The sequence below is a fragment of the Salvelinus fontinalis genome, chromosome 8 (assembly GCF_029448725.1).
Source record: "Salvelinus fontinalis isolate EN_2023a chromosome 8, ASM2944872v1, whole genome shotgun sequence".
Lineage (NCBI taxonomy): Eukaryota > Metazoa > Chordata > Actinopteri > Salmoniformes > Salmonidae > Salvelinus > Salvelinus fontinalis.
Genome location: NC_074672.1, coordinates 16876766 through 16892974, shown reverse-complemented (window position 1 = coordinate 16892974; position 16209 = coordinate 16876766). Strand labels below are relative to the sequence as shown.

Below are 16209 nucleotides of genomic sequence, written 5' to 3'. Positions count from 1 at the left end.
GTCTCTGGGTGGGCCACTCAAAGACATTCAGAGACTTGTCCCGAAGCTACTCCTGCATTGTCTTGACTGTGCTCGTTGTCCGGTTGGAAGGTGAACCTTCCCCCAAGTCTGAAAACCTGCTCCTGAGCACTCAGGATTTCAAGGATCTCTCTGTACTTTGCTCCATTAATCTTTTCCTCAATCCTGACTAGTCTCCAAGTCCTCACAGCTGAAGAACATCCCCACAGCATGATGCTGCCACCTCCATGATTCATTTTAGGGATCGTGCCAGGTTTCCTGCAGACGTGACGCTTGGCATTCAGGCCAAAGAGTTGAATATTGGTTCTCATGGCCTGAGTACTTTAGGTGCCTTTGGCAAACTCCAAGTGGGCTGCCGTGCCTTTTACTGAGGAGTGGCTTCCGTCTGGCCACTACCATAATGGCCTGATTGGTGGAGTGCTGCAGAGATGATTGTCCTTCTGGAAGGTTCTCCCATCTCCACAGAGGAACTCTGTCAGAGTGACCATCGGGATCTTGGTCACCTCCCTGACCAAGGCCCTTCTCCCCCGATTGCTCAGTTTGGCCGGTGAGGCCAGCTCTAGGAAGAGTCTTGGTGGTTCCAAACTTTTTATTTTTTTATTTTATTTCACCTTTATTTAACCAGGTAGGCCAGTTGAGAACAAGTTCTCATTTACAACTGCGACCTGGCCAAGATAAAGCAAAGCAGTGCGACAAAAACAACAGAGTTACACATGGGATAAACAAACGTACAATCAATAACACAATAGAAAAATCTGTATACAGTGTGTGCAAATGAAGTAAGGAGGTAAGGCAATAAATAGGCCAATAGTGGTGAAGTTATTGCAATTTATACTGGAGTACACTGTCAACTGTGTGCCTTTCCAAAACAGGTGTGTGCCTTTCCAAATCATGCCCAATCAATTTAATTTACCATAGGTGGACTCCCAAGTTGTAGAAACATCTCAAGGATGATCAATGAAAACAGGATGTACCTGAGCTCAGTTTCGAATCTCATAGCAAATGGTCTAAATACTTATGTAAACAAGGTATTTCTGTTTTTATTTTTAATAAATTTGCAAACATTTCTAAAAACCTGTTGGTTTTGTCATTAAAGGGGTATTTTGAAGCTGAAAGCAGGGCAAGTACAGTTAGCAAGAAAGATGAGTGGACAACAGTAGTCCAAGAATGGAACAAAAAGGGCTAAATTTGTTGTGGAAAATGAGTCTGATGGATCTTTCTTGTTGTACGATTTTTGGTTAAGGATGTTTATTTGGGAAACCCTTTTGAAGTCACGAGGATGGTAAGAAGGCGTTGGGAAAAGTGGATGCAGTCAAAGTAACCAGGAGTTGTATGGTGTTGATATCGTGTGTATCTAAAGAGCAAAAGGAGCGTGCATTGTGGGTCAATATCTTAGGCAAAAAAATCCAGATGTAGTTTATGCATGTCGCTTGACGTATGGAGAATGGGGGAAAAAAGAGCACAGTGTATCTGTATTATTTATGTTTGATGAGCATTTTTCCACCCTATGTGAAGTTTGAATATATAAGATATGCAGTAAAACCCGATGCAATGTAAGAAGTGTAAAAAGTTTGACCATGTGTCAAGTGTTTGCAGACGGAAGGAATACGTTAAGTAAATGTTAAATGTTGTAACTGTGGTGGGGATCATATTTCTGAATTCCCTGAGTGCCCTGTTAGGGTGAAAGAGGTTGAGGGGTCAAGCATCAGGGCTGTACAGCAAATCTTCTCTGTGGAGGCGGTGAAGAGCGTTGAAGGGGCAAGAGGCCACAGTTCTGAAGAAGATATGGCGGTGGATGGACCACAACCAGTTGCAAATGTTATACGTCACTCAAGTGATCTGGATACACTTATTGTGAAGATGGTGGATTTTGTAGCATTTATAGCCACAGTTTTTAATTGTACTGCACAAGTGTCCAAGAAGATGGACATAATTGTATCTCCAGCCGAGAAGTTTTTGGGCCTCCAAGACTTACCAGCAGAAGCACTGCAAGGACTACTGTCGCCAGTAAATGTCCCGCCCTCACAGGATCCTTCTGAGCCTGTGTAAGGACCTGATTAAAACAGAAAAGCAGGCTGATTTAGTTTAACATTTCATTACTGATGGTTTGTTTGGAATTTATATTTTGACCTTGTATTTTTTTATCTTTTTGGATCCTCATTACCCACCTGTACAGTAGGTGGTAGAATGCACATATAATTGTTATGAACGCCATTATACCAAAGAAGAAGTGCATGTCAGAGCAAAACCCAAGCCATGAGGTCGAAGGAATTGTCCATTGAGCTCCGAGATAGGATTGTGTCGAGGCACAGATCTGGGGAAGGGTACCAAAACATTTCTGCAGCATTGAAGGTCCCCAAGAACACAGTGGCCTCCATCATTCTTAAATGGAAGAAGTTTGGAACCATCAAGACTCTTCCTAGAGCTGGCTGCCCGGCCAAACTGAGCAATCGAGGGGGAAGGACCTTGTTCAGGGAGATGACCAAGAACCCAATGATCACTGTGACAGAGCTCCAGAGTTCCTCTGTGAAGATGGGATAAACTTCTAGAAAAACAATAATCTCTGCAGCACTCCACCAATCAGGCCTTTATGGTAGAGTGACCAGACGGAAGCCACTCCTCAGTAAAAGGCACATGACAGCCCGCTTGGAGTTTGCCAAAGGCACCTAAAGTACTCAGTCCATGAGAACCAATATTCAACTCTTTGGCCTGATACAGGTGTTCCAAGCTTGTAGCATCATACCCAAGAAGACTTGAGGCTGTAATCGCTGCCTAAGGTGCTTCAACAAAGTACTGAGTAAAGGGTCTGAATACTTACATATGTAAATGTAATATTTCTATTTTTTATTTGGTTAAATGTATATACCTGTTTTGCTTTGTCATTAAGGGGTATTGTGTGTAGATTGATGAGGGGGTAAAAAAAACTATTGAATCAATTTTAGAATAAGGCTGTAATGTAACAAAACGTGGAAAAAGTGAAAGGGTCAGAATACTTTCCCAAATTAACTGTAATTGTGGAATTAGAAAAGGGACCTTAGGTCTCCCATTAGTCTCACGGGGCTGGGCAGGCGGAGGAAGGGGACGTCCCATCTCTACTATGTCTGACTTTATGACTGTTGCACAGACTTAAAAAGGACACAGTTGAGTTTAATCTTACACGGTGGAGCTGACTGCTGGACTGGACTCTGAACTACCCACAAGGCACTAGTTTCCTAGTTTATCCTCCAGCCTGCGTGTGAAGGAGAGAGGAAGCCGGTCACATTGTCCCAAAAAAGCTCTATATATGAGATGAGAGGGAGGAAGTTGGATTCCTCAATAGGGCATCCACCCAGTGGCTCAAGAAACCTGTGAGTACAATTTTTTATCTGCTTGATTCCTATGAGTTGTTTAAAAAATGTATTGTGCCCTAAAGTCAAGCAATGGAACAATAATGAAAGCTTAAGTGTATCAATTTCATATATTGTAAAGGAGGCCTTTTTCAGGTAGATTCTGATGATCTATTCCTCTGACAAGAATAATAGTGATCATTATGAAGTTAACGTTCTTGCACTCCCTTCACTTTAAAATATTCTTTGTGTGAATTAATGTAACACATCTGGGCTTTGTAAGCCAGGTAGATATACAGAATGTGATGGTATTGGCTCTGACATTGTCTAATTTGTTAGGCCCAACATCATGAAATTGTGTAAAAGCTAAACGCCTGTCTGATTTTTCACTAGCAGAGATAGGAAACGAGCCATGTAGACCGAATTGTGCAGTAGCAAAGTTGACTTTGTAAAGGTAAAAGAAGAGACTTGAGTTCCAGGATCCGGTCGAAGTAAACGTTTTAATACAGAGTTTTGGGTATAGGTGGTCATGTGAAAATGCAAAGGCTAATAGCACCAGTGGCTAAAAAGCCACGACCAAGAATAGCATGGTGCAAATTATGCTTATGAGTCTCAAGAATATATAGTCATTCTGAATTATGTATAGATGCATCTTAACAGACAATGGTTGATATGAAACGGATACAATTTCTAGTTCAACAATGAAACATTTGCCACTTTGGGAACTGTGTGTGATGTTCAGCAGCTTGAGCCAGTTCAAGGTTTGGAGTGTCAGTGTCACAAGTTGAATTGTGTGTCCTGTGTGATCTAGGTGGTCATCCGGCTGGCCAGGCTGGCCCCCATTGCCTTGTGGCATGTTGTATTTCTAGACCATGTGTTAGGGAAGGGAAAATTACTTCAGCTGGTTGACATGCGACTGTGTAGAGTAGACTGGAATACTTATCTGTTATATTGCTAGTATTGTCTCAAGGTTTCATGGTCTCCTCAATGGTCTCATCTGTGTATTCATTTAAAATACAATACATCTGATAATCACTACTCCAGCTCCACAGTTAGGTAGATGTCATTGACTTTGAGCCAATCAGTGTAACTAAATAACTAAACCAGTAATTTCAAAGTGTGAAGTGTGACATTTGCACCCTTGAGCAACACCCTGTGCATAAAATATAGGGCACACAGAGGCTGCTTTACACAGGCTGCCCAATTATGATATTTTTTCCACCTATTGGTCTTTTGACCAATCACATCAGATATTTTCACATTAGATATTTCTCAGAGATCATCTGATTGGTCAAAATACCAATTTGGTGAATTAAAAGATCAGAATTGGGCTACCTGTCTAAACACAGCCGAGAGCATCAGTGTTTAACTAGATCTGCTTATAACAGGTTGCTTCACCCTGTATGACTAAAGTTACAGTGTAAAACAGCACACTAAAAAGCTGTTTGGTTAAAGTTAAAGATCAAATTCCAATGACAATAGGAATGCACTTTCAATAACTAAGAAAAGATTTAGTAAGCACACAATAACAATGTGATATTTGCTCTTGGTTAATCATTATTGATGGTCCAGGCTATAGGTCAATGCCTACCAGTTGATAGATCCTTTCAGAGAGATTTGGTACTACAATACTAACATGTAATACTTTTACTAGCATAATTATTGTCCTTAGTCATTTGACCCTTAATCTAATTTGATCGTTTTAGCAGCAATGTCTTTCAGTATTACTGGTATCTCGATATTTCCTCTCTTTCTAGGCTCTGAAGGCTGGCCGGGTTGAAACTGTTCAGAGAGATCTTCACTTCAGATCAGAAGTTCCTCCAGAAGACTACTTCACCTGACCTGACTGGGACCAGCAACAATAAAGCCATGTCTCTGCGGATCCATGTGCTGGCCTGCTGCTTCGGCCTGGGCTCCTGGGTGGCTGTCAATGGCCTGTGGGTGGAGCTCCCCCTCATCGTTAACACTCTCCCAGAGGGCTGGGAACTACCATCTTACCTGACCGTTATTATCCAGCTCGCCAACCTGGGGCCTCTGCTGGTCACTCTCATGCACAAGCTGTGTCCGGGCCGTCTGAAGGAAAGAGCTGTCATCTACAGTGTGTTGTCTATAGGTGTCTTGGCCTGTATACTTCTGGCGTTCTCCTGGGATGAGACCACAGTGGTGGCGGCGGCATCTCGGAGCACAGCCTTCTTTATCCTCACCTTCTTCCTGGCCTTGGTGGACTGCACCTCCTCTGTCACCTTCCTGCCCTTCATGATGCAGCTGCCAGCCCACTACATCACCACCTACTTCATTGGAGAGGGCCTGAGTGGCTTTATCCCTGGTCTGGTGGCTCTCGGCCAGGGCGTCGGCATGGCCAAGTGTGTGAATGCCACTCAGTCCTCTGGTAACCTCACTGAAGAGGATATGTACATTGTCCAGACCCAGTTTCTACCACCCAACTTCTCCACCGAGGTGTTTTTCTTCTTCCTGGCGGCCATGATGTGCATCAGCCTGGCAGCATTCTCTGCACTAAACAGGCTCCCACGTACCTTTGAACTGTCCACAGAGAACTTGGTTCCAGACACTGACACAGTGGCGTCAGTCTGCTCCGGACTAGACAACCATGGAGCAGTGACTGAAGGGGAGAACTCAAACCCAAAACGCCACAGTGAGGAATCAGGTCAGGCCAGGCCACAGCTGGTTAAATCCGGCCACTCTGTTTTTCAGTTAACTTTTATCTATTTCATGGTGGTCTGGGTGAATGGGGCGACTAACGGCCTCTTGACCTCGGTGCAGACATACTCCTGTATGCCCTACGGTAACCTGGCATATCACCTGTCTGCTGCTCTGGCATCCTGTGCCAACCCAGTGGCCTGTATAGTCGCCATGTTTTTTCCTAAAAGGTAAAACCTCAAATAGCCTCAGTAACTCTCTAAATGGTTGTTCTATTATTATGGTTGAAATAGCTTTCCACTCTTAAAGGTTGACACATTTTACAGCATGCTAAGGTAAAAATATGGTATATACTAGTATATGATAAAGTAATTCAGCTTTCCCTCACTATCTCTGCGGTTATCTAGAATGTCTTTACTTCAGATACAGGTACCTAACCAGTTCCTGTTCTGAGTCTCTGTTTAGGTCACTAGTGCTCCTGGGTGTACTGTGTCTCATTGGATCAGTCTTTGGAGGATACAACATGGCAATGGCCACCATGAGTCCATGTCCACTACTACAAGGCTCCGCACTAGGAGAAGCCATCATAGTGAGTAACACACCTCCACCTGTAGAGATACTGTAGGTCTCAGTCCAGAGACACTTTCTAAGAAAAGGTTGGCTCTCTGTCAGTTCATTGATCCTTGTTATTGCAGAAAAGGAATAGTGACAAAGTTGTTGCTGTCATGTTTGGAAGATGCTATCACCTTTTATTTTCTGGAATACCAATGATCTACAATAACTATATACCGAGATAACATTTACAATTTAGTAATTTAGCAGACGCTTTTATCCAGAGAGACTTCTCTTAAGATAGCTAGGTGGGACAACCACATATCTCAGTCATAATAAGTCAATTTTTCCTCAATAAAGTAGCTATCAGCAGAGTCAGTGCGAGTAGGAGGGGAGAAGTCAAGTGAGAGTATTAGTTCATAAAAGGCACTTGTTTTTGTTTGGGGGAGCTAATGTGGGATTATTTAAGATACTCTTTGAAGAGGTAGGGTTTCAGATATTTTCGTAAAATGGGCAGGGACTCTGCTGTCCTAGCTTCAGGGGGAAGCTGGTTCCACTTTTGTGGTGTCAGGACAGAGAAGAGCTTTGACTGGGATGAGCGGGAGCTGCCGTCCCGTAGGTGGCAGAACGTAGTACTCGGGTTGGGGTGTAGGGTTTGAGCATAGCCTGAAGTTAGGGGGGGTAGTTCCTCTTGCTGCTCCGTAGGCAAATAGCATAGTTTTGTAGTGGATGTGAACTTCAACTGCAACATACCGAAACCACACGAACTATGCAAGACTTAGTATGCAAAACAAACTATACAAGAGATTTTGTTGTAGAGTTAGGATTCTATTGCATTGCCAGGCAGGACTCAGGCATGTACTCCACACAGACCGATGCGCCATAACCAATCAGAGCTGAAGTAGGCCTGTATGCAAATTGACAATTGCCATATATGGATCTGTGCCATTCCCTTTGAACTGGACTGTTTGTACAACATCAACTTAAAGCGGGTACAGCCTGTGTGTTCACAGTAAATGTGTGCCAGAAGTTGCACAGAAATTTCACAACCTTCAAGTTTGCGCTCAGCAGACCTGAAATTTGCTTAGTGATGATTTTTTTTTGAGGGAACATTGCTGATAATGTTACCTTGTAACCCTCAGGTGCTGTCGTGGGTCTTCTTCACAGGGATACTGACTTATGTCAAGGTTATGGTGGGTGTCATCTTCAGAGATGAGAGCCACAGCGCCCTGGTGTGGTGTGGAGCAGCGGCACAGACAGGCTCTCTGCTGGGCTCTGCCATCATGTTCCCACTGGTAAATGTCTTCAACCTGTTTCAGTCAGGAGACTTCTGTAACACCAAGTGCCCTTTATGATGATGACCTATTCCGAAAACACTAACATAACCACGGGTAAGTAGCCTTGTCCAAGCCAGAATGGCCCGTCTCATGTTTCTGTACAAGTACACTCCCCGGAAAGGACACTAGTACCTGCTAGTACTTATACCAACTGGGGTGCTGTGTGAATAATGTGGGGAATGAACAATGACTGGACAAGATTAGAGATTGGACTCCAAACATGCCTTCAAGGGCACTCTCTTCTGAGAGAGAAATCCACCTGGATCAATGGACTAAAATATTACATTTCAAAATGTTGCTCAATTAATATTTGAAAATATTTTTTATAAAGTGTGATTCACAACCCACGCTCAAGGTTAGCAATGATTGTTTAAAATGTCTGCCCTAGTAAGTGGGTCAAGCACCTTTGAAATACTTTCTGTGAATAGCCTCAATCTTTTAATCTTTATTGTGTTGTCGACTTTTTTGTTGTTGATGGACGAAATCTTTATTCATTTTAAAATGTTGTTGTTGGGGTAGGCTACATGCACAAATTCACATAATTTAAGTTAAGCCCCCCCCCCCCCCCCCCCCCGCACAACAACTTCAATTTGTCGGGGAAGGGACTCTAAACGATGTCAGAAGCGTTCCACAAAACATTAGGACCACCTACCTAATATTGAGTTGCACCCCCTTTTGCCCTAAGAACAACCTCAATTCCTCGGGTATGGACTACAAGGTTTCGAAAGCGTTCCCCGGAGATGCTGGCCCATGTTGACTCCAATACTTCCCACGGTTGTGTCAAGTTGACTGGATATCCTTTGGATGGTGGACCATTCTTGATACACAAGGGAAACAGTTGAAAGTGAAAAACCCAGCAGCGACCCATTCAAAGGAACTTAAATATTTTGTCTTGCCCATTCACTCTCTGAATGGCACACATACACAATCCATGTCTCAATTGTCTCAAGGCTTAAAAATCATTTTTAACCTGTCTCTTCCCCTTCATCTACACTCATTTGAAGTAGGTTAAACAGGTGACATCAATAAGGGATGCTAGCTTTCACCTGAAATCACCTGGTCAGTCTGTCATGTTTAATGTTTTGTATACTCAGTGTATGTATGTATGTATGTATGTATGTATGTATGTATGTATGTATGTATGTACAGTACCAGTCAAAAGCTTAGACACACCTACCCATTCATGGGTTTTTCTTTATTTTTACTATTTTCTACATTGTAGAATAATAGTGAATACATCAAAACTATAAAGGTAGCCACCCTTTGCCTTGATGACAGCTTTGCATACTCTTGGCATTCTCTCAACAAACTTCATGAGGCAGTCACCTGGAATGCATTTCAATTAACAGGTAAGCCTTGACCTTTTAAGGATCGGACCCTTTTTAAAACATTTATTCCTAAAATGACATACCCAAACCAAACAACCTGTAGCTCAGGACCTGAAGCAAGGATATGCAAATTCTTGATACCATTTGAAAGGAAACACTTGACGTTTGTGGAAATGTGAAATTAATGTAGGAGAATATAACACATTAGATATGGTAAAAGATAATACACATTTTTTTTTTTTGTAACATCAACTTTGAAATGCAAGAGAAAGGCCATAAGGCCATAAATTCCAGCCCAGGGGCAATTTAGATTTTGGCCACTAGATAGCAGCAGTGTATGTGAAGTCAGCTTGCAGGCGACCGGCCCACCACAAGGAGTCGCTAGAGCCGTCTGTCCTCGTTTGCAACACTCTCTACCGAGTTCTAAAACTGCCTCTGGAAGCAACATCAGCACAAGAAGTGTTCATTGGGAGCTTCATGAAAAGGGTTTCCATGGCCGAGCAGCCGCACACAAGTCTAAGATCAACATGTGCAATGCCAAGCGTCAGCTGGAGTTGTGCAAAGCTTGCTGCCATAGGACTCTGGACCAGTGGAAACACGTTCTCTGGATTGATGAATTGCACTTCACCATTTGGCAGTCTGACTGACAAATCTGGGTTTGCCGGATGCCAGGAGAACGCTACCTGCCCAAATGCATAGTGTCAACTGTAAAGTTTGGTGGAGGAGGAACAATGGTCTGGGGCTGTTTTTCATGGTTCGGGCCAGGCCCCTTAATTTCAGTGAAGGGAAATCTTAACGCTACAGCATACAATGACATTCTAGACTATTCTGTGTCCAACTTTGTGGCAACAGTTTGGGGAAGCCCTTTCCAGTTTCAGCATGACAATGCCCCTGTGCACAAAGTGAGGTCCATACAGAAATGGTTTGTCAAGAAGAACTTGACTGGCCTGCACAGAGCCTTGACCTCAACCCCATCAATCACCTTTGGGATAAATCGGAACGCCGACTGCGAGACAGGCCGATTAGCCCAACATCAGTGCCCGACCTCACTAATGCTCTTGTGGCTGATTGGAAGCAAGTCCCCGCAGCAAGCCCCCGCAGCAATGTTCCAACATCTAGTGGAAAGCCTTCCCAGAAGAGTGGAGGTTGTTTAGGAGCAAAGGTGGGACCAACTCCTTATTAATTATATATTGTTTGTTTGTATGTTTGGCTTTAGCTGAGATTATTCTTTACAAAGTCAAGTATATTTTCAAGGCCTCAATTGTTCTTTGTCAAGCAGCATTCTGTTATGCTGGTGAATGAGGACCCAAAAGCGACTTAACAAAAACAGAGTCTTTATTCCAGTCTTAAACAAAACGGTACTCCAGGATATATCTTAGATGACACCTGCTCACACGTAGCATCTGATGAAGGCAAAAACACGACAGGGTGGAACCAGGACACAGAACAGCAAACATCAAACAAGAATCCGACAAAGACAGAAGCAGAAAACAGAGGGAGAAATAGGGACTCAAATCAGAGGGCAAAATAGGGGACAGGTGTGAAAGAGTAAATGAGGTCGTTAGGAGAAAGAGAAACAGCTGGGAGCAGGAACGGAACGATAGAGAGAGAGAGCGGGGGAGGGAGAGAGGGAGGAAGAGAGAGGGAATAGAAAGAGGGAAAGAACCTAATAAGACCAGCAGAGGGAAGCACAGGGACAAGACATGAAGATCAAAGACAAAACATGACAGTACCCCCCCACTCACCAAGCGCCTCCTGGCGCACTCGAGGAGGAACCCTGGCGGCGACGAAGGAAATCATCAATCAACGAACGGTCCAGCACGTCCCGAGAAGGAACCCAACTCCTCTCCTCAGGACCGTAACCCTCCCAATCCACTAAGTACTGGTGACCACGTCCCTGAGAACGCATGTCCATGATCCTCCGTTCCTTGTAAACAGGAGTGCCCTCGACAAGGACGGGAGGGGGGGAGGGAAGACGAACGGGGGCGCGAAGAAAAGGCTTGACACAAGAGACATGGAAGACAGGGTGGACGCGACGAAGATGTCGCGGAAGAAGCAGTCGCACAGCGACAGGATTAACGACCTGAGAGACACGGAACGGACCAATGAACCGCGGAGTCAACTTGCGAGAAGCTGTCGTAAGGGAAAGGTTACGAGTGGAAAGCCACACTCTCTGACCGCGACCATACCTAGGACTCTTAATCCTACGTTTATTGGCGGCTCTCACAGTCCTCCCCGCAGACGAAGGCAGACCGGTACTAAAGTCTAAGGCGATATGAGACCATGGTCGAGAAGGAATGGGAAGCGGTCTAAGACGACCGGCATGAGGAGAGTTACCTGACTTAGTCTGCGCGCAGTCCGAACAAGCAGCCACGAAACGGCGCGTGTCCCGCTCCTGAGTAGGCCACCAAAACCGCTGGCGAATAGAAGCAAGCGTACCCCGAACACCGGGGTGACCAGCTAACTTGGCAGAATGAGCCCACTGAAGAACAGCCAGACGAGTAGAGACAGGAACGAACAGAAGGTTACTAGGACAAGCGCGCGGCGACGCAGTGTGAGTGAGTGCTTGCTCTACCTGTCTCTCAATTCCCCAGACAGTCAACCCGACAACACGCCCTTCAGGGAGAATCCCCTCGGGTTCGGTAGAAACCACAGGAGAACTAAAGAGACGGGATAAAGCATCAGGCTTGGTGTTCTTATTTCCCGGACGATAGGAAATCTCAAACTCGAAACGAGCGAAAAACAATGCCCAACGAGCTTGACGTGCATTAAGTCGTTTGGCAGAACGGATGTACTCAAGGTTCTTATGGTCAGTCCAAACGACAAACGGAACGGTCGCCCCCTCCAACCACTGTCGCCATTCGCCTAAGGCTAAGCGGATGGCGAGCAGTTCGCGGTTACCCACATCATAGTTGCGTTCCGATGGCGACAAGCGATGAGAAAAGTAAGCGCAAGGATGGACCTTATCGTCAGACTGGAAGCGCTGGGACAGAATGGCTCCCACGCCCACCTCTGAAGCGTCAACCTCAACAATGAATTGTTTTGTGACGTCAGGAGTAACAAGGATAGGGGCGGATGTAAAACGCTTCTTGAGGAGATCAAAAGCTCCCTGGGCGGAACCGGACCACTTAAAGCAAGACTTGACAGAAGTCAGAGCTGTGAGAGGGGCAGCCACTTGACCGAAATTACGAATGAAACGCCGATAGAAATTAGCGAAACCGAGAAAGCGCAGTAACTCGACACGTGACTTAGGAACGGGCCAATCGCTGACATCCTGGACCTTAGCGGGATCCATCTGAATGCCTTCAGCAGACAGATAATCATCGAGAGCCTTACGTTCGGGAGCCGACAGAGAGAATAATCTACCCCGAGGAGAAGTGGTCCCCGGAAGGAGATCAATACAACAATCATACGACCGGTGAGGAGGAAGAGAGTTGGCTCTGGACCGACTGAAGACCGTGCGTAGATCATGATGTTCCTCCGGCACTCCTGTCACATCACCAGGCTCCTCCTGAGTAGAGGGGACAGAAGAAACAGGAGGAATAGCAGACATTAAACACTTCACATGACAAGAAACGTTCCAGGATAGGATAGAATTACTAGACCAATTAATAGAAGGATTATGACATACTAGCCAGGGATGACCCAAAACAACAGGTGTAACAGGTGAACAAAAAATCAAAAAAGAAATGGTCTCACTGTGGTTACCAGATACTGTGAGGGTTAAAGGTAGTGTCTCATATCTGATACTGGGGAGAGGACTACCATCTAAGGCGAACATGGGTGTGATCCTCCCTAACTCTCTGAGAGGAATGTCATGTTTCCGAGCCCATGCTTCGTCCATAAAACAACCCTCAGCCCCAGAGTCTATCAAGGCACTGCAGGAAGCAGCCGACCCGGTCCAGCGTAGATGGACCGACAAGGTAGTACAGGATCTTGATGGAGAGACCTGAGTAGTAGCGCTCACCAGTAGCCCTCCGCTTACTGATGATCTCTGACCTTTAACTGGACATGACATGACAAAATGTCCAGCAGAACCGCAATAGAAGCAAAGGCGGTTGGTGATTCTCCGTTCCCTCTCCTTAGTCGAGATGTGAACACCTCCCAGCTGCATGGGCTCAGTCTCTGAGCCGATGGAAGGAGATGGTCGAGATGCGGAGAAGGGAAGCCCCGCTAACGCGAGCTCTCTTCCACGAGCTCGGTGACGAAGATCTACCCGTCGTTCGATGCGGATGGCGAGTGCAATCAACGAGTCCACGCTGGAAGGAACCTCCCGGGAGAGAATCTCATCCTTAACCTCAGCGTGGAGTCCCTCCAGAAAACGAGCGAGCAACGCCGGCTCGTTCCAGTCACTGGATGCAGCAAGAGTACGAAACTCTATAGAGTAATCCGTTATGGATCGATCACCTTGACATAGGGAAGCCAGACCCCTGGAAGCCTCCTTCCCAAAAACTGAACGATCAAAGACCCGTATCATCTCCTCCTTAAAGTTCTGATAAATGTCAGAACACTCAGCCCTTGCCTCCCAGATAGCTGTGCCCCACTCCCGAGCCCGCCCAGTAAGGAGTGATATGACGTAAGCGATCCGAGCTCTCTCTCCAGAGTATGTGTTGGGCTGGAGAGAGAACACAATATCACACTGGGTGAGAAAGGAGCGACACTCAGTGGGCTGTCCAGAGTAACATGGTGGATTATTAACCCTGGGTTCCGGAGACTCGGAAGACCAGGAAGTAGCTTGTGGTACGAGACGAAGACTCTGAAACTGTCCTGAGAGATCGGAAACCTGAGCGGCCAGGGTCTCAACGGCATGACGAGCAGCAGACAATTCCTGCTCGTGTCTGCCGAGCATTGCTCCCTGGAACTTGACGGTAGTGTAGAGAGAATCCGTAGTCGCTGGGTCCATTCTTGGTCGGATTCTTCTGTTATGCTGGTGAATGAGGACCCAAAAGCGACTTAACAAAAACAGAGTCTTTATTCCAGTCTTAAACAAAACGGTACTCCAGGATATATCTTAGATGACACCTGCTCACACGTAGCATCTGATGAAGGCAAAAACACGACAGGGTGGAACCAGGACACAGAACAGCAAACATCAAACAAGAATCCGACAAAGACAGAAGCAGAAAACAGAGGGAGAAATAGGGACTCAAATCAGAGGGCAAAATAGGGGACAGGTGTGAAAGAGTAAATGAGGTCGTTAGGAGAAAGAGAAACAGCTGGGAGCAGGAACGGAACGATAGAGAGAGAGAGCGGGGGAGGGAGAGAGGGAGGAGGAGAGAGGGAATAGAAAGAGGGAAAGAACCTAATAAGACCAGCAGAGGGAAGCACAGGGACAAGACATGAAGATCAAAGACAAAACATGACACATTCATTCTCACTGTTGATAATTCTGTTATAACTTAATAGTAATAATAGTAACTGTATCCACTGGCGAATTGGGAGAGAGTGAGGTGAATGCCATATAAGAACCCACATCTTTTTCCGGCAGTGCTGCCTGCCAGCAGTAGTTGTCTCCGATTTATTGAGTCATTAAGTAACATAGTAGATGCAAAGCATTGAATATTTACATTCATGCACTTTGAAATTGAGTAACTTTGACCCAGAAGCATTTAACCGCAGGGCAATCACACACCCTATGAAGGAATGTGCCTACCTGATTTAGGGGACACAGTGAACAGTTGGGGCAAATTTCACTGTAAAACGTTTTGTTGGTGTTAAATACAGTCTGTTAACAAACTTCAATGTATAAGGTGATGGTTCGGATTACGGGATGCCAAAGTCATATTTTTCATATTCTGTTCGATTTAAAGGGTTGTTCATATACACTTAGATCTGTGGACCATAATTATTTTAATATGAGAATATGAGCTTTCAAAAAGTTGTTTATAAAGTATAGAGATCAGCCCTTTTGGGAGTGCAGGTTCAGTAGTTGGGTCTCCCAAGGGACTCCATAGGCCAGCATAGCTGACCTAAGTTGTACATATAGAAAAAAGGAGTTGCCTGTAATGTGCCTTTCAAATTTTGGAATGTTCTCAAACCATTACTGTCCTTGATAACGGCAAGGATACAGATTCCACATTTGGATTATTGGGGGGAATGCAAAAGGCTGCCTTCCAGATCGCAAGGCGTTATAGTAGAATATTGAAGTATGAGTATGCCATTTTGATTCTCAGTTACATTGTTTTTAAATGTTGTGCCAAATAGAGATTGCTTAAGCAATAATGGCACCAAAACGTAGTTTACATTGTTTAACGGATATATCGGTTAAGACCAACCCTTCCATGGCAATAGGAGACACTATATTTCTCTATATACACAGCCAGGGGGCGGAATAATCATGTCTAAACCAATTTAGGATGGTTGACTTTTTTCATACATGTATGATTATTTTAAACCAAGTTGAATATGTGGAATACGCAGAATCCAGATTCACTCAAAATCAAGTCAATTAAGTAAATAACACCTTATTAAATAAATAATTAAACAGACACAAGACTGTTTATCAGACAGATGATGTCACCTTGTATTGCTACTAGTGAACCCACTGGGCTCTTTGCTGTGTGTGAATGTTTCACATTGCAACTCTAGATGGCATCACTATACCATGTCAGAAAAAAGTGCCTACAATTCTTTGCATTCCTCTGGCACCCCAGCAGATTCTCTTAACACAAAATACATTTAATTGCACTTTGTCTATTTAACACTGCTTGTATAACAGCTTTTATATCTCTATGTTTGTGTGTGTCTGTGAATGTTTTCAAGAGCTTTCCATGTAAGATCATCATGTGACTTGCACTGTTGATTGTTTTTGTAAATACAATATAGATCACAGGACGTCATGTGTCAATATGTTCAACGTCATGTGTTCACTCACATACAATGTGGCTTCAAGACATACTCTGGCTATCATGTATGTCTGAGAATTTGATTACTGCAGATTATAGCACCTTCTCTCAGGAGGATGCTGCTCTTCCATGGGAAGCGCAATGT

General features: G+C 44.7%; 1 protein-coding gene across 1 annotated transcript; it reads left to right on the top strand.

The window, feature by feature from the left end:
* The first annotated feature begins 3006 nt into the window (after nucleotides 1-3006).
* Nucleotides 3007-8245, top strand: slc52a3 (solute carrier family 52 member 3). The gene is made up of 4 exons (XM_055931420.1): nucleotides 3007-3365; nucleotides 5102-6232; nucleotides 6468-6591; nucleotides 7697-8245. Exons 2-4 carry the CDS (start codon nucleotides 5214-5216, stop codon nucleotides 7907-7909), a joined length of 1356 nt encoding a protein of 451 aa, XP_055787395.1. The 5' UTR covers nucleotides 3007-3365; nucleotides 5102-5213; the 3' UTR covers nucleotides 7910-8245.
* The last annotated feature ends 7964 nt before the right edge of the window (nucleotides 8246-16209 follow it).

Bases quoted from the DNA above. Each gene is read 5' to 3' on its own strand.
- slc52a3 (XM_055931420.1), top strand. From the start codon at position 5,214: ATGTCTCTGCGGATCCATGTGCTGGCCTGCTGCTTCGGCCTGGGCTCC. The intron at 6,233-6,467 runs GTAAAACCTCAA...GTCTCTGTTTAG, and splicing joins GCCATGTTTTTTCCTAAAAG to GTCACTAGTGCTCCTGGGTG. The intron at 6,592-7,696 runs GTGAGTAACACA...TGTAACCCTCAG, and splicing joins CACTAGGAGAAGCCATCATA to GTGCTGTCGTGGGTCTTCTT.